Source organism: Gossypium hirsutum, chromosome D09, assembly GCF_007990345.1.
Source record: "Gossypium hirsutum isolate 1008001.06 chromosome D09, Gossypium_hirsutum_v2.1, whole genome shotgun sequence".
In the NCBI taxonomy this organism is placed as follows: Eukaryota; Viridiplantae; Streptophyta; class Magnoliopsida; order Malvales; family Malvaceae; genus Gossypium; species Gossypium hirsutum.
The window spans coordinates 53,065,704-53,091,954 of NC_053445.1; the positions used below are offsets into that span (position 1 = coordinate 53,065,704).

At 33.4% G+C, this 26,251-nt stretch overlaps 3 protein-coding genes, 1 long non-coding RNA gene, 1 other non-coding gene and 2 pseudogenes across 10 annotated transcripts; 2 read left to right on the top strand and 5 right to left on the bottom strand.

Moving 5' to 3' along the window:
- LOC121220794 (glutamyl-tRNA(Gln) amidotransferase subunit B, chloroplastic/mitochondrial-like) overlaps nt 1-772 on the bottom strand; it is a 3,668-nt pseudogene extending 2,896 nt beyond the window's left edge.
- LOC121221047 (DNA mismatch repair protein MSH1, mitochondrial-like) lies at nt 720-10,477 on the top strand (annotated as a pseudogene).
- Nucleotides 10,478-11,324: 847 nt separating this feature from the next.
- LOC107929092 (uncharacterized) lies at nt 11,325-13,397 on the bottom strand. Its single transcript, XM_016860425.2, has 2 exons — nt 12,388-13,397; nt 11,325-11,663 (listed from the first exon to the last, which is right to left on the bottom strand). Exons 1-2 carry the CDS (start codon nt 12,816-12,818, stop codon nt 11,498-11,500), a joined length of 597 nt encoding a protein of 198 aa, XP_016715914.1. The 5' UTR covers nt 12,819-13,397; the 3' UTR covers nt 11,325-11,497.
- A 265-nt stretch (nt 13,398-13,662) lies between these two features.
- LOC107929166 (glutamyl-tRNA(Gln) amidotransferase subunit B, chloroplastic/mitochondrial) lies at nt 13,663-18,783 on the bottom strand. 6 transcript variants are annotated; one of them, XM_016860535.2, is made up of 10 exons: nt 18,555-18,783; nt 17,367-18,059; nt 16,923-17,132; nt 16,471-16,611; nt 16,160-16,363; nt 15,463-15,660; nt 15,119-15,187; nt 14,635-14,751; nt 14,457-14,548; nt 13,663-13,825 (listed from the first exon to the last, which is right to left on the bottom strand). In XM_016860535.2, exons 2-9 carry the CDS (start codon nt 17,994-17,996, stop codon nt 14,468-14,470), a joined length of 1,650 nt encoding a protein of 549 aa, XP_016716024.2. In that variant the 5' UTR covers nt 17,997-18,059; nt 18,555-18,783; the 3' UTR covers nt 13,663-13,825; nt 14,457-14,467. The 6 variants fall into 6 exon arrangements, with proteins under 6 accessions (XP_016716024.2, XP_016716023.2, XP_016716022.2 ...); XM_016860534.2 differs by having other exon boundaries at nt 13,663-13,852; XM_016860533.2 differs by having other exon boundaries at nt 13,663-13,912.
- A 382-nt stretch (nt 18,784-19,165) lies between these two features.
- TRNAS-AGA (transfer RNA serine (anticodon AGA)) lies at nt 19,166-19,247 on the bottom strand. Its single transcript has one exon. It is a non-coding gene; the product is annotated as a tRNA-Ser (tRNA).
- A 1,680-nt stretch (nt 19,248-20,927) lies between these two features.
- LOC107929096 (uncharacterized) lies at nt 20,928-21,843 on the top strand. Its single transcript, XR_001692753.2, has 2 exons — nt 20,928-21,012; nt 21,590-21,843. It is a non-coding gene; the product is annotated as an uncharacterized lncRNA (long non-coding RNA).
- An 895-nt stretch (nt 21,844-22,738) lies between these two features.
- On the bottom strand, nt 22,739-25,413 carry LOC121221049 (uncharacterized). Its single transcript, XM_041101397.1, has 2 exons — nt 24,912-25,413; nt 22,739-23,459 (listed from the first exon to the last, which is right to left on the bottom strand). The coding sequence occupies exons 1-2, from the start codon at nt 25,251-25,253 to the stop codon at nt 22,950-22,952; spliced, it is 852 nt and encodes a 283-aa protein (XP_040957331.1). The 5' UTR covers nt 25,254-25,413; the 3' UTR covers nt 22,739-22,949.
- Nucleotides 25,414-26,251: the final 838 nt, after the last annotated feature.

Consider the following 26,251-nt stretch of genomic DNA (forward strand, 5'->3'; position numbering starts at 1 on the left):
ACAAATCTCGTCAACAGATTGCTATTAAGCTCAAAATGTTTATGTTTGATTTTATCTTTGAATTTTGTCTCTATTCTCTATAAGCTTGTTGAGTTTACAAAGCACGAGTCCTTTCCCCCACCGCAAATCTATAATTTGCATTTGGTGGAATTTGAACTCATTTTATTATATATAAGAGTTAAATTAAGTGGTACTTAATTGCAAATTATAAATTTATAGTGAACAAAATGTTACCTTGTAAATTTAACGAGGCTTTCGATAAAAGTGAAAGACAAAGTTAGGAAATAAAACAAACATAGAAAATTGATCCTAATATCAGACCTACTAAGGTTGTCTATCTCTCTCAACTAACAATATTTCCACAACATTTTCTCAAAAAGTGTTAAAATTCTCTCAACAAATTTAAAAAAATCAAAGGAAAAATAAATTAAAAGGGATCTTATAAATGGTGGCTTTTGTTTTAATACCACTTTGTAAGAATTATTATTTAATAATTACAAAGTATCCATATTTAATTATAAAATATGTAGATATAAATAGAAAGTTTTATCTCTAAAATATTTTAGTAAAAAACAATTTAAACTTTCAAAACCAATCAAATAAAAAAGAACCCCAAAGACTAAGACAACTAAAATTTTTTTATTTCTCACATTTTTTTGCTTCTTAAAATATTTTTTTTTATCTTTCACTTTTATCACAAAGATAACCTTTTCACCCCATTTGTTTGTGGCGGAAAGAAACTGAACTGAGCAGAAGCAGATTTTTTTTCCATAAAACCCTCAACCCCCCAAAAAAACCCTAGAATTCCCCCAGAATCAAATCTCCTTCCAATTCCCTAATTTCCCCCAAAATTGAGAGGCAGTATAACCACATGTACTGGTTAGCTACGCGAAACGCTGTCATTTCAATCCCCAGATGGCGTTCTCTTGCCCTTCTCCTTCGTTCCCCTCTCAACAAGCATGCTTCTTATAACCCTTCACCACTTATCCTGTAATTCTTTTCCCCTATTTTCGGTTCATCTGATTTTTTCTAATAAAAAAAAAATCAAGCAGCCAAAGCCTTGATAGGGAAAAGAGTAAACTTTTTATTTTTATTGTTGGTTTAGAACAAAGTAAAACGTCACCTTATGTAAATAGTTGAACAAGTTCAGTTCTTTGCATGGACCTGTCGTTGAAAATGCCTTTTTGGTAACCCTTTTAGTTCATTACCAGTGAAGTGACATTCTCTCTTGGAACTATGTTATGAAATCTGCATGGAATATTTATGAAATTGCATTGTAATTAATGAAAGATGAACGTTATGAAGTTTATAGTATTGCAAATTCAATCTTTTTGGTGCCGGTACACACTTTTAACTAGCTAAATTATTCTGCCAGATCATATTAAGATGATCTAACTCGAGTTATTTAGCAGAAGTTTGTGATGAAATGAAAAATGAGAAGTATTTCTGACGATAAGATTGCCCCTTTATTTGCAATTTGCTTCTTATTTTTGGAGGGTTTGCAATTGTTTCATTGGTGATATCCTAATAGGTTAATGGTTTTCCCCCTTTAAGCTATTTGTTTATTTAGGTTTCATTGTTCTTTTTTTATCTAAGAGATTGTTTTGATATGTCTTGGCTATTTATTACGTTTGGCTTTTGCTTTTGTAAATTTAGTTTCTAGTTTCTAAATGTTTCTTGACAACAGTGGGGGACAGTTTGGGCGGATACACTGTTTCAAAGATCAGAAGACTTTGAGAGGAAACACCAGGAAATATAAGGCAGCAGATAAATCCCTAGGTGATAAGGATCATTCTCACATAGTCTGGTGGAAAGAGGTGTGTTTTTTGTCTGCTTGTTGAGGTTTTTGATTTGCTATATTGTATTTCTTAAGCTCTTATACTTTTCATTCTTTTGTTGCAGAGACTGGAGTTGTGTCGCAAGCCGTCCACTCTCAATTTGGTTAAGAGGCTTGTGTATAGCAATTTGCTTGGTGTGGATGTCAACCTGAAAAATGGCAGGTGCTTTGCACAATACTGTTTTTTTTTTCTTTTAAATATTTCAGTTTAGATAAAGTCTTCTCTCCAATTTTCATATCTCTTTGCTACAATAAAGTTCTTTTAATGTGGAGATTAGACTTATTTCTAGTTGTTGGCTTCCCGGTTTCTTGGATAAGTACAATGCTAGCTAGCCCCCTCCACACCCCCAGGCCCTGCTTCCCAATCTCCCCAACAGAAAAAGGACAATAGAATTATGAATTTATGATGTAGTAGTCTAATAATCTCCTTTCTCTTAAATATAGTTAAGCATTTTAATATACAGTTCCTATTGAAACATGTAAAGAGTGACGCTTAGACTCTAACTTAGGTTTGAAAACCTGTGCCATTAAAATTTCAAAAGGAATATGTTTTTGAATAAGAATGGGAGTCAAATAATATTAGTTCTCATTTTGGAAGATTTCATGATGGTTTTGCTTTTTTATTTTTATTTTTTTTATTTCCATTGCAGTTTGAAAGTAGGGACACTAAATGCTGAGATTTTGCAGTTCAAGTCAAAGTCTTCCGCGTGAAGTTTTGCTTTGCAGGGTATATCACAGGAGTTTCGCTGACAAAGTTACTTATGTATGCCATTTTTTATAGTATTTTATGAATTATGACTGCTGGAATTTTAATTTAACGCGTCTTCAGGTTTGGGATTTTTCTGAGGCCCTGGATAGATGCTTGCATTCTTGTAGATATGCTGGTTTGAATCCTTTTGGGTCTGCGTTCAGATAGCATTCCGCGAGCTGGCTGTCCTGTTGTGTACTGGATCAATCTTGCCTCTGCTGCTGTTATGCTTAAAATTTGAATTATATTTTGATAAGGTTTTCTCTGTCATTAATCCTGATCTTCTTGTTTGTCACCCATAACAAAATAGAGAAAAAGGAAAATGCAACAAAGAAAAAATTAAATAGTGCAACTTTTCAAGCAGCATTTGGTTCTTGGCTTTCCCATGGAATGTTGATTTATTCTCTTTCTAGTCTGTGTCATCATAAATTTTTTGATAATGATCGTTTGCAGAATCTACGACAAACTTTGGACATCTAACACGAAATGGTTTTTCAGTGTGAGTACAGCGAGTACCATGATGTTGATGCATAATTCAAGTTTGGAGTAAAAAATGGAAGTAAATTTTGGTTGCAATTGATTCTTTGGATTTTCTTTATGGCATACCTCATTAGTGTATTGTGGAGGAAGTTCAAGGTCCCAACACAAGCCCGCTCTCGTAAAGGACGTTATATCAGGGTAATAACAGTTTAACAGCCCCTTTTAGCTTATGATGCTATACTTTATGTTTTCTCCTTGGTGTAGATGTGATGGCCATGCTTCATAAAAGTAAGTCAGTTCATGCTGTACATAATCAGTGAAGCTGCTTATTCTATATGTATGTGGTTTTAAGTCATTTATTGGGGTTTTGAAAGTCGAAACATTTATGCTACAAAATTGTTATTTGTTCGGTGCATATGTAATCTAATAATTATTCCTTATGTGTTTTTGACATTCATACCATGCTCTGACTTGCTTTTTAAGTATCCAGGCATGCTCATCCAGGTAGTCCGTATGTATTTGGACTTGTTGGGGTTGGATCATGACTTGATTTTCCAGAGCCAATGCCTGTTGTTGGTATGAACGGTTACTTTTCATATCTGTAATCTAGTTTCTTTGGATAATGTTCTTGAGAAAAAATATCTTGTAGTCTCTTGCAAGCTTGTTATGGTTATATTGAATTTCCCTGAATTTCTCTAGCCCTCTGTAAGTGTCATTCTTCTTTATTGGACTGCAAGTACGCATTCTGAGAATGCTACCATTGAATCAATTATGACTAAATATTGAGCTTGAATGCTGTAATCTCATTCTTCTCTTTGCCTTCAATGCTTGAATAGCTGCATACCATGTTGAGAGAGACACACAGTTTGTTATTAGTGCTTTCAAGTTTTATTATTTGATAAACTTCTGGCTCTTTAGGTATATCACGTTCTGCAAGGGGATATTGCATAACTTTGTGTTAGAGACTATGAAGACATATTCATCAGAGGATGGTCTTACAGAAGAGCATTGGTAACCAAGCTGCGAACTTGTCGATACCATCACCTATTTCTCCATTCATCATTGAGAGACAATGCTTCAGGTGGTCATTCTTTTAGACATGTCATCGCAAGATTTGCAAAAGAGGCTTTAATCTATGTTACTCTTCACTCAAGGGTGAATGTTAATAACTTGCTAAATGGAAAAAAAAGAGCATTCAAAAGGTATGTAATAAGGCTATTGCTGTGGAGTTTTAAATGTATAACATAAATACAGCTTAAATCCATACGTCTAGAGTGTTTATAGACATAAAGGGTCTTGGTATCTAATTTTCCACTAAACTCTTCTGATGACATGTAGAAGTTATTCCCCAATTGTTTGCCATCTTTTATGTACTTTTGGAATAGGGTTGATATTTTAGAAAGAACATTGGTTCAAATTTCTGGTCCATAGGATTCTATTATGAAATAGAATTTCATGACCACGTTTCACAAACATTTCATCCTCAGATTCTGATAAATGGTTATGCTTCTCCTTTAAGCTAAATATGTGGTCAGCTTTTCACTGTATTAGAGGCTGTGCAGGAACTTCCGTGGGGGAATTTGGTGCAGGAGGCCTGTGTGGGGAGAATGCACTGCCAGGCATTTGAATGGTTTGGAGCGGTCCTGTCACTGACTACTGTACAAGGTTCCATTTGATCTAAGCAAAGCCTATACTTTAGCATATTCGTGCTTTTTACCAAAATTACATGTTATTGTTTATTCGACCATCTAGTAAAGGAGCTTTATGGGCTTGACAATGAGGTTACTTTCAGAAATGTTACTGTTCCTTCAGAAAATAGACCCCGTTCTTTAAGTCTAGGAACTGCAACACAGATTGGTTCGTTTGACTTCTTATTTCATTCCAATATCCAATTGTCTGGCTTAAACTAGTCTTTAGCATTTTCCATCATGGGGGTTGCATCTTCCAGGTGCCATCCCCACAGAGGGGATACCTTGTTTATTGAAGGTGTTGCTTCCACCACATTGCACTGGGCTACCTGCTCTGTAAGTGAAAACCTTTTGGTTTTTCTAACAATACTAGTAAAGAATTAGTAAAGATGACACGTATTTGTTCTAGTAGATCAATTGTGCGTGTTATTTGTTATTCATTTTTGTTGTCATTTTCTGGGGATTGATATTCATAAATGTGCATTTCTCCCTTCCATCCTATTTGATGGGGCTAATTGTGGCCATCTAACCCACTTAATATTGACTCATTGATAACGAAACTACAGGGAGTAACTCCTTCAGTAAGCGTCATACATAACATATCAGATGCACAAGGTTCTGTTTTTCATGTTCAATTTCTCCGTATTATGTGATTAGTTTGCTTTTAAGATTTTGTTTAATTTTTCTCCTGTGTCATTTTTTTTTAACTTGATGTCTAAAGTTGGGATATTGAGTTAACTTAAATCAATATTGATTTGTATGGGTGACTGCAAACAAGTTTTTATGATTAACTCTTGTAATTAGATTCTTATAGACTCTGGAAAAAGTAATTGCCTTCTAATTTTGTGCTGATTCTCAGTATATTAGAGATCTTCTTCTTAATCCTCCTTCTCATGAGATTGCATCTGCAATTCAAGGTGAGTTGATATGTTTTCTCATACTGATGCAACATTGGCATTGGGTGCTAGTATATTTTGCTGATGTCCATTAGTTAAACTAGGTTGTTCCATTATAAGCTAGTTAGAATATGCAGCTTTATAGTAACTTGGCCTAATTCTAACTTGAACAATCATGTGATCTTTATATATTTATCGAAGATTGTACTGACTATGTGTTTATTATTTTGCCAAGCAATGTTTCACTACAGATGCTTCTCAAAGAGTATGCTGCTTAGATGACTAGAAACTGGAGATGAGCCTTGCAATAGTCTGAAATGTTTTTAATCATTTTGAATACGCATTCTACCTATATATCATATCTCTTGATTGTTTGACATGTGATACCTGTTAATTTTACAGTACTTAAATGTTCAATTTAGGTTCTGTACTAACTTGTATTTCATGTGCAGCAACTTGCAAACTAATGAGCAGCATCAAATGCTCAATTCCTGAGTTTACTTGTTCTCATCTGCAAAGGTTCTACTCTAATTCTCTATTTTGTATTTTGCATTTCCCTAATAAGAAAGTGTTATATGTTGGTTGTTTTACCCTCTCTTTTTTTTCTACTCATCTTACTTATTCAATTTCATTTTTTGATTTGTTAATTTCTTTGGTCTTTTGTATTAATTCTTGGATTGACCATTCTGCAGCTTGTGAAGCTACTTGAACTAAGGAGGCCAACCATATGAATTTGCAGAATAAAAAATGTTGTTGATGAAATATTGCACATGCATAGAAGCATCAACCTCAGAGAAATTCTGAAATATTGATGGATCCTGCATGGGTGACCACAGGGCTGAAAATAGACTTTGAAACACTGGTAAGTATAGCAGTCGTATAGGTAGGACGTGAGAATGGAGCATGGCTTTTATGTTCTTCTAGATTAAATGCCTATATGTATGATTTTGGGTCTTGATTTTTCCCAGGTTAATGAGTGCGAATGGCTTTCAGATAGAATGGTCAAATGATTTTTCTGGATGGTGAAAGTGATCAAAAGATTAGTTCTTATGCCAATATTCCTGGTGAATTTTTTGAGGACATGGAATCTTCATGGAAAGGGCGAGTCAAGAAGATCCATATAGAAGAAGAAGTTGCCGAAGTGAAAGGGCAGCTGAGGCCTTATCTTCCGTGGTATGTTTGCTATGAATATGGTTATGTTGGTTTTGCACTTTGTCCTTGATTGCAACACAGTTTGCTTTTTTTTCTATTTGATGACAAGACATCATGTGTTGGTTACTAACTTCATTGAGAAGGCTTATGAGTTGGAATTATTGGACTAAACTTTGATTTTTCAGTGCACATTTATGAATACATTGAAATCTGCTAGGTGCTAATTTGTTTGTTATCTTCTCCAATGTTCATTTTATACTACATGAAGTCCCCGTTATTATTGGGTATTTAATTTTCATGTAGATAACTGAAGATTTCCTCCCCATTGTCTCAAGAATAAAAGCCACCTCAGCTCCACTTGGTGGACCAAAGGGAGAAATCTTATATGCTCGAGAACATGAAGCTGTTTGGTTTAAGGGGAAACGGTTTGCGCCAGCCGTATGGCTGGTACTCCTGGAGAAGAACAAATTAAGCAGCTTAAGCCTGCTTTAGATTCAAAAGGTAGAAAGTCGGAGAGGAATGGTTACCACAGTGAAAGTAGAGGACTCTTAACGAGTGTGCTATTAAATTTACCAGGCTCCTTGCTAAAGTGCTTGCATTTCTATTCTTCACCTACGTTGATTTAACTCTTCTTTTTTTCTTAGAGTACTTGTTGGGTATGAGGATATGACTGAATACATGAAAGTAGTTAAAAAGATGGAAAACGCTCATTTGAACACATATTCATATCCAGCACTCAAACCCCAGCCCGAGTAACATAGTTCTTCACAATAGATTGATGATTATCAGAATATCTTTATTTGTGTTCAGGTACCATGATGCCGGTGCAAAGGCAAAGCAAGGGTTTTGGAATTGTTAAGGACTTTCTACCGAGTTACAAACCAAGATAAATGTCCTCGTCTTTGCTTCTATGCTGCTTGTTATTGCAAAGGCATTATTTGCTCATGTGAGGTCAGTTTTACATTTTTCATATACGTATTCCGTTATTTCTTAAGACATTCATAGCATGGTATATGGATTGAAAATTCATGGAAATAATTCCTAAAACTCTATGCCATTTGCATTTCTTTGAAGAAATTAAATATTTGTTTGATGCACCTCTACCCCGTTTTCAGAGATTTGTTAGCTTTATATCAGTTGAACAGTGTTGTATATCAAAATCTGAAACTTCTGCCTTCTATTATTCGACATTATACCCTCAAACCTGTGTTGCCCATTGTCTTAACTAATTAAAACATGGAACTGTTAAATTTTCTGTAATGAGATATCAATAGTTCACTGTTTCACGAAATATTACTTTTGCTAAAGGCATATATATTTTTTTCTGAAAATTTTGGAATTTCTTAGGACTTAACAGGTATTTGTTATTCTTGCCAAATATATTCTAATTATGATTTCATTGATATTTTACAGTGAGGGGAGAAGAAGGAAATGGGTTTTCCCTACACTTACAGGTTTAGTAGTTCTAAGGTAATCTTGAAAATGTTTGTATATGGCTTGTCTTTTGGTTATGTCATCATAGTTGTTCTAGTAATATTATCTGTTATGAATGATGATAACCTGAAGCATCATTCGAGTTAATGATCAAACTACTTATGATATAGTGGGACAAGTAAACGTGCAGGATTTTATGTTACAACAAGGAATGATTATCATTCTCTACTATCATCATTTGGCATTACACATAAAGAGCTTTTTCCGTTTTATGTAATTGATGCAGAGTGGCGAATCATGTGATGAAACGAAAGGAATGAAGATAATTGGACTGACACCGTATTGGTTTGATGTGTCCGAAGGCAGTGCTGTGCTTAATACGGTTGATATGCAGTCATTGTTCTTTTGACAGGACCAAATGGTGGTGGTAAATCAAGTTTACTTCGATCAATTTGTGCAGCTGCATTACTTGGAATATGTGGATTTATGGTTCCTGCTGAATCAGCCTTTATTCCTCAATTCGATTCGATAATGCTTCACATGAAATCATATGATAGCCCAGCTGATGGAAAAAGCTCATTTCAGGTATGTTAATAGAATTTCCCCTATAGTGGTAGCCGTCCAAGTTTGGTCTTCCATTTTTTTGGTAAAAGTATGATGGAGGCTCCTATACTAGGAGTCAGATTGCATTTTGGCCCTCTACTAAAAAAAGGGCAAATTAGTCGTTGTACATTACCTCAAAAAGCAAATTGGTCTTTTCTGTTAAAAATTTCATCTGTGACTGATGGAATAATTAGACAATGATACGTGGCATGCCGTGTGTATATCATGCTAACGTACAGGGATCAGTTTTTAATGGTGGAAATAGATGAAAATTTTAACAGAAGGATCAAATTTAATATACAAGGATTAATTTGTCCATTTTTTTAGTAAAAGGGGCAAAATGTGATTCTATTCCTAGTATAAGGGCCTTCATGGTAGTTTTACCCCAATTTTCTCAATCATTATTTATCATTGTAAATATAAATCGTGACATGAGTCTTACTTGGTTCTAATTTCTCAGGTAGAAATGTCAGAGATGCGATCTATTGTTAATGGAGCCACTTCAAGGAGTCTCGTGCTTATAGATGAAATTTGCCGAGGAACAGAAACAGCGAAAGGGACGTGCATTGCTGGTAGCATTGTCGAGACTCTTGATGAAATTGGGTGTCTAGGTATCATATCGACTCATTTGCATGGAATTTTAGTCTACCACTTTCTACCAAAAACACCGTACATAAAGCAATGAGTACAGAATACATTGACGGGCAAATAATACCTACTTGGAAGTTGGTAGACGGGATCTGTAGAGAAAGCCTTGCATTTGAAACAGCAAAAGTGGAAGGACTTGCTGAGGCAATAATACAAAGAGCCGAAGAACTTTATTCGTCAGTCTATACAAAAGAAGCATCTTCTGGACTATTCAACGCACAACTTACACAGTTTGGTTCCAAAGGAGCTCAAACAAGATCGCTCAGTCATAAGCCTAAGCCAACAAACAAAATGGAAGTCTTCAAGGATGTCGAGACTGTTGTTACATTAATATGTCAGAAGAAGCTAATGGAACTCTATAAACTGAAAAATACATCGAATGTCCCTGTCTTTAACTGTGTTGCTATTGCTGCAAGGGAACAGCCACCTCCATCAACTATCGGTGCTTCTTGCGTATATGTCATGTTCAGACCTGATAAGAAACTATACATTGGAGAGGTATGTCTCTGATCGGTTCATTGTTTTTGTTGTTGTATCTTTGAACGTAAATTTTATTACTGTGCATTTATCTTTGCCAACAGACGGATGATCTTGATGGTCGAATTCGTTCGCATCGTTCAAAGGACGGGATGGAAAATGCTTCTTTCCTATATTTCACAGTTCCAGGGAAGAGTATTGCTCGCCAACTCGAAACTCTTCTAATCAACCAACTCTTAAGTCAAGGCTTCCCGATCGCCAACTTGGCTGACGGTAAGCATCAGAATTTGGCACATCCAGTCTCTCATTTGACGGCATAACCGTAGCCTAACGAGTTAAAATGTATATCAATACGTAATTTATATCGAAATTGACATAGAAGTGGCGGCAGCAATTTTGCCTTTGATCTCGGTTGCTCCACTTGCTTTGTACATGCATCACCCTTTTAACCAAGGGTAAAGTTTTCTAGTCATAATTTAATAGCATGTATCTATTAAGTCCATTTTGAGGTTTATATGAATCAGGTTTTCATCATTAATTGGTTAAATTCTGTTATTAGCTCCTCTACTTTACTAAAGTTGTAGATTTAGTTCTTATACTTTAATTAGATTATTTTTACTCTATACTTTTCGAATGATAAAATTTTAGTCTTCATTAAATGTTAATTGCTAAATTTATTAAATTCAATTATTTTCAAAATCTGATGCGGTAAAAATTTTATTATATATGTAATGTCATATTAGTTTGTTGGTTTCATATGGTGGAGCTAGAAAATTCTTTTTTGGGGGGCCGAAATTAAATTGTATATTTTGTATTAGTAAAAATGTAATTTCATCAATTTAAAAGTTTATATCTTTATAATTTTTAAATTAAATTTTTATCATTTTGGGGGCTAAATTGTAATATTACTATTACTAATTTTAAATTTTATAAATTATAAAGGGTTTAAATTGAAAATTTATCATTTTAGGAGGGGCCAAGGCCCTCGGAAAATGGGTTAACATTTGTCATACCGTTGATATTGAAATTTCAAAACTTGAAAAATATAAGATTTAGAATAATTCAATTGGAGAGCATAAGTTAAATTTACAATTATACTATAAAGACTAAAATTGATTAAATTATAGGGGTTAAATCTCTAACTTTTATATAATACAAGGACTAATATAGTAAAATTTAAACTTTTTTTGTCCAGTATCTATGTTTTTAAATCAATGTTATCGAATTCGGGAGTTAATATCGGATATTGATATGCCTTCGGTACTGATATGTTTAATTTGCATCTGTATTACTCAAAACTTAGATGTGTCAAATATGAACATATTTAACAAATATTTAAAGAAAAACTTGGAAAAAAAAAATAAAAACAAGGCTTTGGTTTTCAGCTGCGTATCCAAAGTTCCAAAATATTTACAAATCTTTGAAGTATTCCAACTGAAGGAAAAAAAAAAGAAAGGGAAAATAATAAGAAAGCTCAGTTGAGATGATGAAACTGAGTACTGGAGATATGATGAAGAAAAGTCTAAAAGAAAAATCATCCCAAGAGCCAAAAATTCTTTTGGGTCTTGGAGTTGAGGACATATCCTCCATTTTGTCCCTTTTTCTGCACTCCAACACAAGTGCATGGGCTGTTCTCAATCAAATAATCTACTGTATCTATCAGTTTCGATCCTTTCATTGATCCGCTAGGTCGTTTATATCTATAAATCGAGAAATCAAAGTATTTATAATTAGTACGGATTTAGAAATTGTTGATATTTTATAGAGAAGCCCTTAAAGTGGAAAATTTGCGTTTCGGACATTCTAAAATTTATAGAATTGTAATTTAATTGTTGTAAAACTATAGTTTAGCCCCTTAAAATGATAAAATTTTGATTTAATTCTTGTAGAAACTATAAAGATATAAACTAATATATTGGTGAAATTGTATTTTAACTCTAATGCAAATATATAACTTATTTGGCCCTCTAAAACAAATTTTAGCCCCCTTTAAAATGGAAAAAAAATTTGAGTTTTAAACCTTCTAAAATTTATAGAATCACAAGTTAATAGTAGTAAAATTGCAGTTTGACTTCTTAAAATGATAAAATTTTGATTTAATCATTCTAGAAACTATAAAAATATAAACTAATACATCGAAGAAGTTGTGTTTTAATTTTGATAAAAGTATATAACTTATTTGGCCCCTAAAAAGAATTTCTAGCTTTGCCCGAAAATAAAAAGCCTAACTCTTCTTAAAATGAAAAAAATTGAGTTTAGACCTTCTAAAATTTATAATATTGTAATTTAAATAGTAATAAAATTATAGTTTATAAAATTTTGATTTAATGATTCTAAAAATTATAAATATATAAACTAATATAATAGTGAAATTGCATTTTAATCTTCGTAAAAGTTTAAAAATAATTCTAATATGGAACTCACCCAAGAATTGCTGAAGAGAGGCTTCGTTTTTGGCCAATAATAATAAGATCAATACCAAGATCTTTAGATTTAGAAAGGATCACAGTAGCTTTATCTTTACCATCCGGATCGATTTTCTCTATACGTACAGGGATTTTGGGCTGAGCAATCTCACTTGCATATTTCATTTGATCAAGGAAATTAACATCGGTGGAACCCCAATCCGGCCCGGAAGAATTATTAGGTGTCATAGCATTAGCAGCTGAAGCAATTGTTGGCCTCTTTAAGAAAGTAGTCAATGTGTTCTTCCATGAACTAGTGTTTTCAACATGAAGAAGGATGAGTTCATCTTGTTCTAACAATGCATGAGAAAGTGCATATTGGAGGGCTGCCGCAGAATGGGGAGCCGGGTCAGCTACCACCATTACTTTTCGTGCCGGTGGAGTCACCATTAATGGCCTCAAACCAGCAAAATCGAATCGAAACCACCACTACCACCACCACAACCAGAAAGAGAGGTTTTGGGTCCAAGTGAAAAACAATGGCATGTAATACGAGGTTGTCATTTTTGGTGATGGTGATGAGCTTTTTCATGAAGCTTTACCATATTAAACAAATGGTTTGCTTTAATTTTTGTGATGGATGGCTTTCAGCTATTTTTGGGAAGGGTTTGTATTTGCTAATTTTGGTGAATCCATTAGACTTGGTCAATGCCAATAAAATCTTGTTTATACAAGATAAATCCCCAACTTATCAAATATCTCCTCGTAAAAGACTTGAGTTCAAGTTCAACAATTAAAAATAGGTTAAATTATGCTATTAGTCCTTACACTTTACAAAAGTTGTGATTTAGTCTCTATGTTTTAATTTGACCAGTTTTAGTCCATGTCCTTTCAAGTTGGTCAATTTTAGTCATGAGCCTTGTACCATGTGTATTTTTCAATTAAATCAATCTGAATCCCTATACTTTTCGAATTTTGAAATTTCGATCTTGATAGAAATCATAATCGTTAACCCATTACCTAGAATTTTTAATGAGTGATATAAAAATATATTTGGCGTATCAAATTTTGAAAATAGCAAAATTAACGTGTTTAATTTAATAGTTATCATTTGTTAAGGACTGAAATTTTAAAAATTGAAAAGTACAGGACTAAAAATGGCCAAATTAAAGTACAAGGATTGAATCCACAACTTTTGTAAAGTACAGAGACTAATAGCAGAATTTAACCTTAAAAATATTACTTATCTGCTAAAAATAAATCAGTCAAAAAGACAAGAGGGCATCTATCAATCTCTAAAAACCATTTGTTCCTTTCAATTGATGCATAATTCTTATATAAAAGAAAGGATAATTTGATCTACAAAATGGTGCAAAGTATTATATGAACTCAGTATTTGAAAACTCAGCAAAGGATTCAGACTTCAATATGTTCCTTCACCTTGCAGTTTGCTGTAGCTGTATCAACAAGCAGGACAGATTTGGCTGCTACCATGTGAATGTCGGATATTAATATGTGCCTCGCACGGATATGCTCAACATTTTCTAAGTTTTTTCATATATTACGAGGATCACACTCTCGAATATGTTTCAGACAAAAGTACTACGGAAAAAATGAAAAGTTGAGGTAATACGGTTCAGAATATGCATCTGTATTCGGTAAAAGTGCCATTGAAGCCTTTGTACTAGCGTCGGATTGCATTTTGTCCCCTCTACTCAAAAAATAGTCAAATTAGTCTCTATACATTAGATCAAAAAGCAAACTAGTCATTCTGTTTAAAATTTCATCTATTTACTGTTAAAAATTGGTCCCTATACGTCAAAATGAGGTACACGTGGCACGCCAAGTGTAACTATTTGATTATTTTGTCAGCCACAGCAGTTTTTAATAATAGAAATGGAAGAAACTTTTAATAGAAAGGGCTAGTTTGCTTTTTAATCTAATATACAAGATTAATTTGGGCATTTTTTAGTAAAAGTGGCAAAATGCACTCTGGCTCTTAGTACAGAGGCCTCAATGAGTACTTTGACCATCTGTATTCACAATTTACTGTTATTCTGTTTAAAGGATAGATGCCCAGATACGTACCTAAGATACAATCAGCTTTGGCCATTTAATTTCTCCAAAAGGATTTTGTTCAACAGGCCAGGGTTTGCTTTGCCTTTTGATAGTTTCATTACCTGCATATGACCACTATTTTAGAAAGAGGCTACCGATGATTTCATACAAGTAGAAGAAATGTAACTTTTGTGTAAATTTAACGTACTTGGCCGGCAAAAAAGCCCTGCAGCTTAGTTTTCCCGCCGCGATATTGTTCTAGCTGTTTTGGATTCTCAGAAATCACTTTATCTATCATTTTCCCGATCTCAACAGGATCAGCTATCTGCAAATGTTGGAACATATGTTACATAATCTCTAATAAACTATCATTTCAATAACAAATATCAAAGAAATAACATATCAGCTTATTTGTGTTCGGGTCTATATCATTATCTTCCTATTGAATAGCCCTTAATGCCTGTTTAGAGAGCGATAAAACTTCAACAGGTAATCATACAAGCTGGTTCATCTAAAGTTACTACACTCACCAAAAAGTTCAGCTCTGTTCGCTCATATGGGTACACACTATAATTTCTAACCCTAGCTTACCATGTTCGAAAAATTCAAGACTTACAATTAAAACCGTACTTCTCAGTTTATCTTGAGATACAGATATTCATGTTTAAAGCAGCATCGTACGGCTAACTTGCCTGAATAAGATCCTTCTCTTCTATGAGTCCCTTCACAGTTCCACCTTTGGCTAGCAGCTCAGATAGTATCTGTGATGTTTTAGAGAAATCGTTAAAACTAATAGAACCATAAACACTACCAAAGAACAAGGATTTTATGTCGACATAACCAAAACGCTTCGTTTTCCTTTCATGCTCATTTATATACGAGAGACAGTACCGCTTCCAGAATACATCCCCTAAAGCTAATTTGTGAAAATACAAAAATTTCTCCGCTAAAAGTCATATAATATCTGCAAATCAAACAGCTGCTGGACTCTAAAATGTTTGAACTGTTTCACCCGGTAATAACAGTAAAACGTTACCTCTTTTCCAATCTTTCCACTGATTGTCCCACTTTTAATGGAAGCTATCAGCTCGGCTAGCTCTTGTGGTGTAAGTTTGATATCATTAATGGACAGCTTTTCGTTCTTCATATAGGCAGCAATATCACCCATGATCCAGTTGGCAGCTAGCTTTACGTCAGCACCACTTGAAAGAGTTGCATCAAAGTATTCTGCAACCTAGAACATTGATCATGTGAAGAAAAAAAATCAACTTAGAGCATTTTCTTATGATCCCAAACAAGATAATTATAAGAAGCCATGCAAGGACTTTTAAGTAAAAAGTTATAGAAAATTCATCAAGGCACGGTTAAAAAAGCTTGCTAACGATTAGCAGGAACATTAGTTAAGGACATTAGTTATAGAGCTTAGTTATAGAAACCAGGGATATTAAGCACATGTTCTTAAATTAGTTAAGGAGATGAGCAAACAAGGAACATTAGCAGTTAATCATATACTGTAGGAAAAAAAACTAAGGGCCATTTCAAGAGCAAGAAGCTACAATATGTTAAACTTAAAGCTTTAAAGCTTTCATCTTTCGACTTAACCCAACAATACAAGGTAAATTTCATAGGAGCTCTCCTTTCTGGGTTCCTAATCAACTAACTGATGCTTAGCTGGATGCTGGTGGATATATTAGCAACCATTATGAACAAAGAAAATTACTTTGAATACTTACATTCATGTCATTTGCCAGGAAAAGAACATCCTGCATGCTCAGCCCCATCTTTTCATACCTACGACGCTTCGCTTCTGGAAGTTCTGGCAAAGAGTTGCTAATGCTATCAACATATTCCGGAGTGAGAATAACTTCAGGGAGGTCTGGTTCAGGGAAATATCGATAATCAGAAAGTCCTTCCTTTTTCCTCATTGTAACTGTTTTCTGCAAAAGGGCACAAAGGTTTGTGGGGTACATAAGTAACAACGAAGTAAAGGGTCAACCATATATCTTAGATTAGTCCTAGCTTGATATTAATATGCAGGTCTAACCTGAGCACCTTCTTCCCATAGACGAGTTTCCTGTACAATTTGATCACTTTGGCCTTGACTATGGAGTAGTGCCTGCCTTGATATCTCAAAATCAATTGCCCTATTAATTGATGAAAATGAGTTCAAATTTTTTATTTCAACCTGCAAATACGGTATAAGGTTATCTGTGTCAGACACTGAAAATTCTACTAACTCCATGCTTTTGCTTTGCTCTATAAATGTGATAGAAAAATGCATCTATCTCAAAATCTTAAATCATAATCACAACAAAGGATTAAGGCTTAACAGTTTATGATCAGAGCTCATTCAGAGAAATGTAAGAAAAAGAGAAGAAACGTAAGCAATGCCACTCTCCTATCGGTCCCCTGGGAATGGTGGTACTTGAATCTGCAAGACGTATTAAACCATAGATCTCACTAATTAAGGCACAGTAATTTAAGCAAACTATTGACCTTTGTTCCGAATTCTGATTGTCCAACTGGTCGAATTGATACATTTACATCACAGCGAAGTGAGCCTTCTTGCATATTTCCATTACTAATTCCCAAGTATCGAACCACCCTCTGTAACTCTGCAGCATATTCAGCAGCTTCAATCCCAGTTCTCATATCAGGTTCAGAAACAATCTCAAGCAAAGGTACCCCTGCTCTATTTAGATCAACCTGCAAAAGATAACCAACAGTGTCAATAAGCAGAAGGTCGAAACAGTAAACTGACTCCTAAACCATCAAAATTTGGTGAAGGGGCAAAAAGTGAAAGGAAGAAAAGCTACACCACAAATGACCAGATTGCAGCAAGATTTATTGAAATGTCATTCGTAAAGGAAACAATATACTATATGGTTGCACCGTATGTTTAGAAAAATAACTATATATCGATGTTAGAGAAGTAATTTCCTGTGAATAATCCCCATTTCCAGAATGAAGCAGCTTCCCTGCATCTTCCTCTATGTGAACCCTGGTAATACCAAACTTCCTATGGCCACCACCGAACTCAAGAGGGAGATCCAAATCAACGTAACCACCAGTTGCAATTGGGATATCAAACTGAGATATTTGGTAACCCTTTGGAAGGTCTGGATAGAAGTACTGCTTCCTATCAAACTTCGAGTTTAGAGATAGCTTACAATTAAGTGCAAGACCCAATTTAACAGCGAATTCAATCACTTTCGAGTTTAAAACTGGCAAGGCACCAGGCAATCCCATGCAAATGGGACAGATACTGGTATTTGGTTGGGATCCATAATTGTAAGGACAGCTACAAAAGGCCTTGGTGAGAGTTGAAAGCTGGACATGTGTCTCTATTCCAATGATTGCCTCATAGTCTCTTGTGATCTTATCAACTGTTTTTTTCAGGGCATGTTGTGGAACTTTGACTTTGGGAGGCTGCTGCTTTTCTTGTGTAGCTGTTTGAGTTTGACTACTCTTCATTGTGCAGTAAAGAACACCATTCCTTCTGCTAAACAATGCAGTTGGGTAGAGCAAAAATGGGTGGATTTGAATAGTTCTAAACAATGTGGAAGCCATGTTGTCAATTGTTCACTTCACAGATATGGAATCATAGAGTTAAAGGATTCTTTCTCTCTCTCTCTGCAAAACATCAAACAGGTCATAGGCAAGCTTCAATACACTGACTAAAACAAAAAGAGGCACAAAAAAATGCAAAACAAAGTTATATACTTGTATCAAGCTTAAGACTTTGAACAGAAAATTGTTGAAAGGTATTTTTTTTTTTGAATACCCAGTTTGAATTCCAAGCTTAAAACTTGAAAATAAATTAGAAACGACGTTTATACATAATAAATGCCAAGTAAGATTTTCAGTGGAAAAAACTCAAAAAGCAATGATTTTGAAAGGAACTCATTAAGAAGAAAGGCATTTTAATGTAAAAATTACAGAAGAATTCCAAGTGAAACTCAAAAGCAATAACATAATGGTTTATTCATTTATCAATTTGCTTGCTTGAAGCAGACAAACATTAAGGGGGAAAGAACAAAACAAAATACTGAAACATAGTAATAAAGGCAATTAGAGTTTTGAAAGATTATGAAAAGTGAAAACTAATAAAGAGAGTTCAATGCTTACTTGTTTGAGGAACAAGGACACTGAACTGAAAAGCCTGAAACTTTGAGACTTTACAGCCTACCAACAGCCATCCACATAAAGCATGAAAAGAAAAAGATTAACCGATGTCAAAAAGGGAATTTCTGCTTTTAGGTGCCTTGGAGTAAAATTATATATGCAAATTATGATAAAAATCGGGGACGTGCCGGAGTGGCTATCGGGTATGACTAGAAATCATGTGGGCTCTACCCGCGCAGGTTCAAATCCTGCTGCTCACGTTTTTATAGTTTTTTACAGTGGCCTTGTAGTTGTAGCCAATAAAGGTGATATTGCTTATTTACTCAAATTATGCATAAATGCCTCCCTATTTCGTCGTTCATTTTTCTCATAAAAATTATGAGAAAATTCATTAAAATATTAAAATGGAAAAGCAAAATATTAAAAATTATGAAGAATTAAACTTACCCATATCCCGAAATTAAGCCAAATGGAAAGCAAGAGATGAGCTTGAAATGGAACTTACAAATGATGGCGGCACTACCAGAACAACTTCATTTATGTATAATTTGTGTAAATAAGCAATATCACCTTTATTGGTTACAACTACAAGCCACTCTAAAAAACTACAAAAACGTGAGCGGCAGGATTCGAACCTGCGCGGGCAGAGCCCACATGATTTCTAGTCATGCCCGATAACCACTCCGGCACGCCCACTACTTTGATCAAGTTTTCCATATAATTTTTTACCAGCGCACCAAAAAGTTAATTATATCTAGGGGTGAGCATTCGATTGAATCGAATCGATTCGAATCGAAAATTTTCGAGTTAATCGAGTTTTCGAATCTCATTTTATCATCCTAACTTTATTTGAAGTTTTCTCAAATCGAGTCGAGTGAGATGGAATTCGAATCGAATCGAATATATTTGTTCGAGTTAAATTTTAAAAAATAATTTTAGGTCATTGTAACCATTGTCACCCATCGTAATAAAATTTGTCCACCTTAATCAAATTTTTTATTAACTTTCATCACCTCATAATTTATTTATTAATTTTTTATATACTGGTTAGCTTATTTGTTTGCTTAGTTGTTTCAATTATCTTCGGATTCTTGTCACTATGTATTTTGGAATTAAAAATATATTAAATATAAAAATATGATTTTTTAATAAAATTTATTTTAAAAATAAAATTTGAAATTGATACCAATATAAAATTTTAACACGAATATTTTATGGCATAATTAAGAATTCAATTTTAATATAAATATTCAATATGACTAAACAATTCAATAATATAAATAATATAAAATGTGAAATTTAATTTAATAATATAAATAGTATATATAAATAAAATTATTACTATTTATGTTTATTGATTTTTTTTGGATAATTTTGATTTTTTATTTGAGAGTAAAGGGTGAGAAGTAAAAGTTTAGGGAGAAAATAAAAAGTTTTGGGGAATCAAAGTTTGAGGGAAAGTAAATAGGGGGAGTAAAATTTTGGAGGGAAAATATTAAAAAAAAATTGGAGGGGGAGGGTTGGGGTAGATGGGAGGTGGGATGGGAAGAGAATAAAAGTTTTAGGGGAAAAGTGGGAGGGAGTAAAAATTTTGGGGGAAATAAAAGGTTTTGAGGGTTTTTGGGAGTAAAATTTTGAAAAAAAATTGAATGGAAGAGTAAAATTTTGGTGAGAAATGGATTTTGGGTAGATTGGGGGGTTGGGAGGGGAGGGGAGTAAAAGTTTTGGGGGAAAAGTGGGAAGGAGTAAAAGTTTTGAGGGAAAAGTAAAAAAGTTTGGGAGTTTAGGGTAAAATTGTAAAATATTATAGTTTGATATTCGAATTATTCGAATTATTCGAGTTATTCGAATTCGAAAACTCAACTCGATTCGAACTCGAAATTCGAAAAAAAAATTCGAGTTGATTCGAATAACTCGATTAACTCGATTCGTTTAACTAGAAATTCGAATTTTTTTTCGATTTTTTCGAGTCGAATCGAATTTTGCTCACCCCTAATTACATCTACTGTATAAAAATTAATTTATTCATTTTTTAAATAAAAACTATATAAATTAAAACATTTGACTGCTTAAATTAAAAGATATGAAAAATATATTTATAATTATTTAACTTTTATTTTTTTGTTATTATATTTATATTAGTGATAAATTAATTAGTTACCAAATAAAGTAGCCAATTCTGTCATTTCCAAATAAATCTTAATTATCAATTTTCTTTATAAATATTAGCTGTTGAATTGACATAATTGAATTTTCTTTTCTAATAGAAAGAAATTAAATAGATAGATTTACCTAAATCCATCTAGTATGGTAGGTTAATTAATTTGAATTTGTGTATTTTTATATATAAATTACCTCCAAAGCTAACTCACAAATACAAAGTGTAAGATAATTGGTAATTGAAACCTGTGGAAGATGGCCAAAATTTCTCACTTTCTGATCATTGCTCTTGTTTTCACTGGTTTGTTTTTCTTTACTGAAATCCATCTCATTTTTTGGTACGATTTTCTGTATTCACTAAAGTAACATCTATTTAGAGTTCATAGAATCCTTAACCTGTCTATATTGTCTCTTAGATGTCATATAATGGATAAGGGTTCAAACCCTATTAAGCTCGTGACACTCACTTCCCTTTGGTAAGTAACCGTCACTTTGTGAACCCCGCCTCTGGTTCGGGCTCTTAATAAGGTTGGGTAATAATTCCGACTCAAACTAGGGGCAATATTGATTTGTTGAGAAGCATGATGACTCTGAACAGACGACGTTTTACAGATTTTTAAAAAAAAAATTAGTATTCTCTCAATAACAGTTTTTCAAAATAAACTACATCTAAAATCACTAAACTATTACTAAATTTATGTTTTAAAATTGACCACTTAACTTTAAAAAATTATAAAAAATTATTAAATTATTTAAAAACATTTATTTCAATTATTTTTATAATTTTTTAAAATTGAGTAAAACACCTTTGGTGTAGTTTATCCCATGTATATCTAATTTCTTGTATATATAAAATTTTCGTTATCGCACGTATGCAGTTGTGATAATGGTGGCTGGAACAGAAGCATGTGAAATGACATTATATCCAACCAATTGCATTGTTCAGGACTGTCAAAACAAGTGCTTAGAAAAGAGCCCCACCTTTACAGGCCAATGTCAGGGCTTTAAATGTGTATGTACTTGGCCCTGCGATTGATGATTCCCCCTAATAATAAGCTTGTATGTACTTTCTTGTAAGAAAGTAAAACATACCTATACTTATTAATAAATATTTTAAATTATGTTTTTTTAATATTTTCTTTGTTTATGTTTGTTTGGTGTTAGAGTTTGATTTTCGTGGTCTGAGTTGTTATAAAGTAGGATTAAACCGATTTATGAATGAATCATTTAAAATTGATAAAAAAAATTAAAAGTTGAAACTAAAATCAATGATTAAGGCCCTATTTTAAAAATTTAGACTCTAAATACTCGATTAATAAATACTTTTAAATTAAATAATAAAAAGTAAAATTGATTGAATCATGTTGAGATAAAAAAAAATATAAACCCATGCCCCTTATATATCCTTCAATGTGAATTACTTCAAATCAATGTATTTCCCTTTATTGTTCTTATATTGGAATGAATTTATTTTGTATAAATTTTACATGCTTGAAGTTTTTTCAATGGTATGCACAAATTAAATGTAAGGTTATTTGTATCGGACTGAATCAATTGGATCAAAATTGATTGGGGTATTGGTCTGAAAAAAAGAGCATTGAACTAGTTAAACTGGATTTTTAATTTTTTTTATTTTGACTTTTTTTAATTATTTAATTAATTAGACCGATTAAACCAATGAAACAATAGCTTAATCGGTTTGATTATCGATCCAATTCTGAAAACCTTGATAAGATGTCAAGAGGCAATGAAACCAAACAATTGCTCATTTTGCCTGAAATAAACTTGCACTCGAAGCATATTCAGATATGGATACGGAAAAACTATGAAAAAGTTGAACATACTTATGCTGGATATACACTTTTATCCAACACTCCAACCTGAATTCGAGTAACATAAATTCATTAGGATTTTGAGGAAAACCCAACTCATGAAAAGCAATACATGCAAACCAGAATTGCAGAACTATGGAAAACTTAAGCAAATAAAACAAGAACACATGCTGTATATACTTATAACCAAACTCGTATAACGAATGCTTTTTTTCAAAAAGATTATTATTTGATACACTCACGGTGGGAAAAAAATGTTTCCTTTATGATTGTTGATCTATAGTTCCAGCCTAAAGAATGACTGACAAAATAATCGATTGAGAACCGGAACAAGCAAATATGCTACACACAAGAAATGAAAGTATTGTCATGTTCCAACACTAAGGTTGTGCTATAAATGTAGTAATCACCAAAACAACTTAGTCCAAGAACCTAAAAATGGGAAAACAGCAATCAACAATCTCAACAACAAAGGTTCATTACTTTCGGTCTCGCTCATACTCAACCTGTCCTTTGGTTTTGTGGTCCGTTTTGATCCGTTTTCCATTCTTGATGGTGTTCTCGTTGGTTCAGTTCCATCGAGCTCGTCCCATCCACCAAAGCTAGTTGTGCCCTGGTCATCAACGACCCATGATTGATAACCTTTCATTCCCTTTTTGTTCTTTGGACCTTCATGTACTTGTTCCTCCTTTTTAATATTTCTTACTGTGCGCCGTGATGTATACTTTTTCGTTTTCCTTGCCCTCGCCTTACGCTTTTGCTTGCTTTGTGACTTTCCCAGAAATTTTTCGAAGGCAAAAGCTAGTGCTGACTGTCCAATTGTAAGTGCTAATGCCATGAGGAAAGCTTTCGGGCCATTGGCAAACAACAGCGAAAGTAAAATGGGCGGTAGCCCCCAACCAAAGGATTTGAAAGCCTGCATTGATCAATAGCAAAAGTATTAGGATCAATGGAAATTATTTACTATGAACACAAACAAAAAATTTTGATAAAATAACATTGTGGTCTGCAGAAGATAACACTATTTCTCGCCGAGATCAGCATGGTCTGCAAAAACTTCACAGTTTCTTGATGCTGAAGTAACCTAATACTAAAGCTTCCATGTAGTTTTCCGGTACTCAAACTAGTTATAACTTGTATCAGCTGCCATTTGAACTCCTTATTGCGAAGGACATCAAAGGGGACTTTTTAACATCGAATTAGCGAAACACTTCTGGGAAATTAGGAACTGTATCATTAGATTCTTATTTTCCCATGGAGAACCAGTCCTATGCAAAATATTCTTAGTATCACTGGAGTTTACAGTTGTGGAAGAACTAGGTATGCGAGCCATGCAACTAAGATTTGAAGTGCAAGAGGCAAAGTCCCTAAACGGTCGTGTTATTGTCTGTTGAAACTAACACTATTACTCAGTCTGCAAAACTTCAGACAGTTAGCTAATGACCAAGTAGCCTCATACTAATGCTTCTCAAACAAGTTAACTTGCCTAAGCTGCCATTCAAATTCCTTATTGTGAAGAAAATCAAAGGGTTTTTCAGCATCCATAGCCAAAATGCTTCTTGGAACTTAGGAGTCTTATCATTCAATTCCTATATGGAGTGTCAGTCCCATACAAAGGATTCTTATCATGTAGCTTACAGCTATGGAAGAACTTCATATATAAGCCTGCAACTAAGATTCGAAGTGCAAGAGTGGGCGAAGGGAGCCTACCCCACACCCCCTAAAATGAAAAATTGCAGCTTTAGACCATTCAAAATTCATAAAATCCTAAGTTAATATATGGAAAGATTATAGTCCCCCAAATGCTAGAATTTCGATTTAGTCCTTTTGAAACCATAAATATATCAGTCAATACAATGATGACATCACATTTTAACTCTCATAACAATATATAACTTAATCTCGGCCCCTTAAAAATTTTCTAACTTCTCCCTTGCAGAAGGCGAAGTCCCCTAAGTTTTGAACTTTACAACAGAAGCAAATCCTATTTAAACTAACCCAAATAAACCCAAGAATTAGCTAGGTTCTGAATCAAATTTCTTCATCCTTCTATTTGTTCACAAAGAAGCTAATTAGACCATCAATGCTTCACAGCATTAGCATTAGCTGAACAAAGATAAGGCTAGCAATCAACCAACCAAAGTTGATAAACAAAATGGCCCTTTGCCCCTCGCAGTTTTGATTCATTAAGCTAAATCCATAAATGGTATCAAAATACTTAAATAAATGTTCCAAAATTTAATTCAATGCAACTGAAAAAAGTATTAAACTTTACACAGAATTTTTAACTTATAAGCATCAAAACTATCCCCCCTTTTCAACCCCATTTGCAATTAACAACTCAAAATATAAATTTTCTAACTTGTACCTTCAAAATCCAAATGCTATCAATAGCTTCCTCCAAAATCCCAGAACTTGCCGTTTCACCATCATAATCTTCTTCTTCATCATCATCTTCATCTTCGTTGTTTTGGGTGTTAAAAGTGAAATCTTTGGCACGAATTGTCTCGGCATTTGAGTCCCACTTTCTTCTTCTTTTCCTGCTATTGATATCTCTGGCTGCAGATGAGCTGAAACGACGGCGTAAATGAGAAGGAGGGAGAAGGAGAAATGGGAAATGGATGATATTATGGAGGCGGGTTTTTTGTCGCTGAGTGAAGAAGATGAAAGAAGAAGGACATGGTTGAACTGTTGTTGCTGCCATTTCCATTTTTGGATTCTCTCCATTTTGCCACTTGTTGTCTTCTTCTCTATTGATGATAAAATAACTTTCCAATCACCTCACGACGTCGTTTCGCCAGTATATAAACTTGATCTATCAATCACTCTTATCAATCTCCGTTGTCCGGATTAATTAAAGGCGCATTTCATAGAGGCTAAAATCATGCTGCAAAGTTTGATTTTTTTTTAATATCCAAAATTCAGTTTCTTTATTTTTCATTTTAAGAATTTAATTTAATATTTTTACTTTTTAAAATTTAAAATTTAGATTTAATTCTAAATAAATAATTATATAACAAAAAAATAACACTATAATAAATGTGAATTTAGCAAAAAGATTTCTGCTATTGAACTTTCATTTTTAAATTTTAAAAATAGTGAAATCAATTTTTTTTAAAAAGTAAAACTAACTTCTAAATGTATAAAATTAAACATGATTTTATTAAAAATGGTAAAAATCATAAGCTATTTAATTATATTAATATATTTTTCTAGAAACAAAATTGAAAAGAAAATGATGGTGTATTACTGTATTGGATTCGTATCTCATTAATGTGAATTAAAAAAAAGTCCCGTTAAGTAAAAATAAAATTAGAAAGACATAAAATTGAAAAAGTATAAAAATAAATAAAAAGCAAAAAGTTTCTTTTTCGTAAGTGCATTCGGTAAGAAAGCGGAAAAACTAAAAAATATTTCCACCCATTACTTGATAATTGATAATTGAAAAATGAGAGAAAAAGTAAAACTTCTGAAAAGCACACAATTTCGAACTGATGTACACTTCTTTTCATTTCTTTTTTCTTGCCATTCCAATTTAATTTTTTTTTAATCATATCTACTCTTTCTTGATACAATAACTACACATAAATAAAAAAATAACGCGCTTCAACTCACTCAAACCCACATCCACCTATATTTCAAATACACTCAAAATTTTTATTTTCTTTTCAACTTTCCACTTGCTTATTCTATCATTCAACTTTGTCA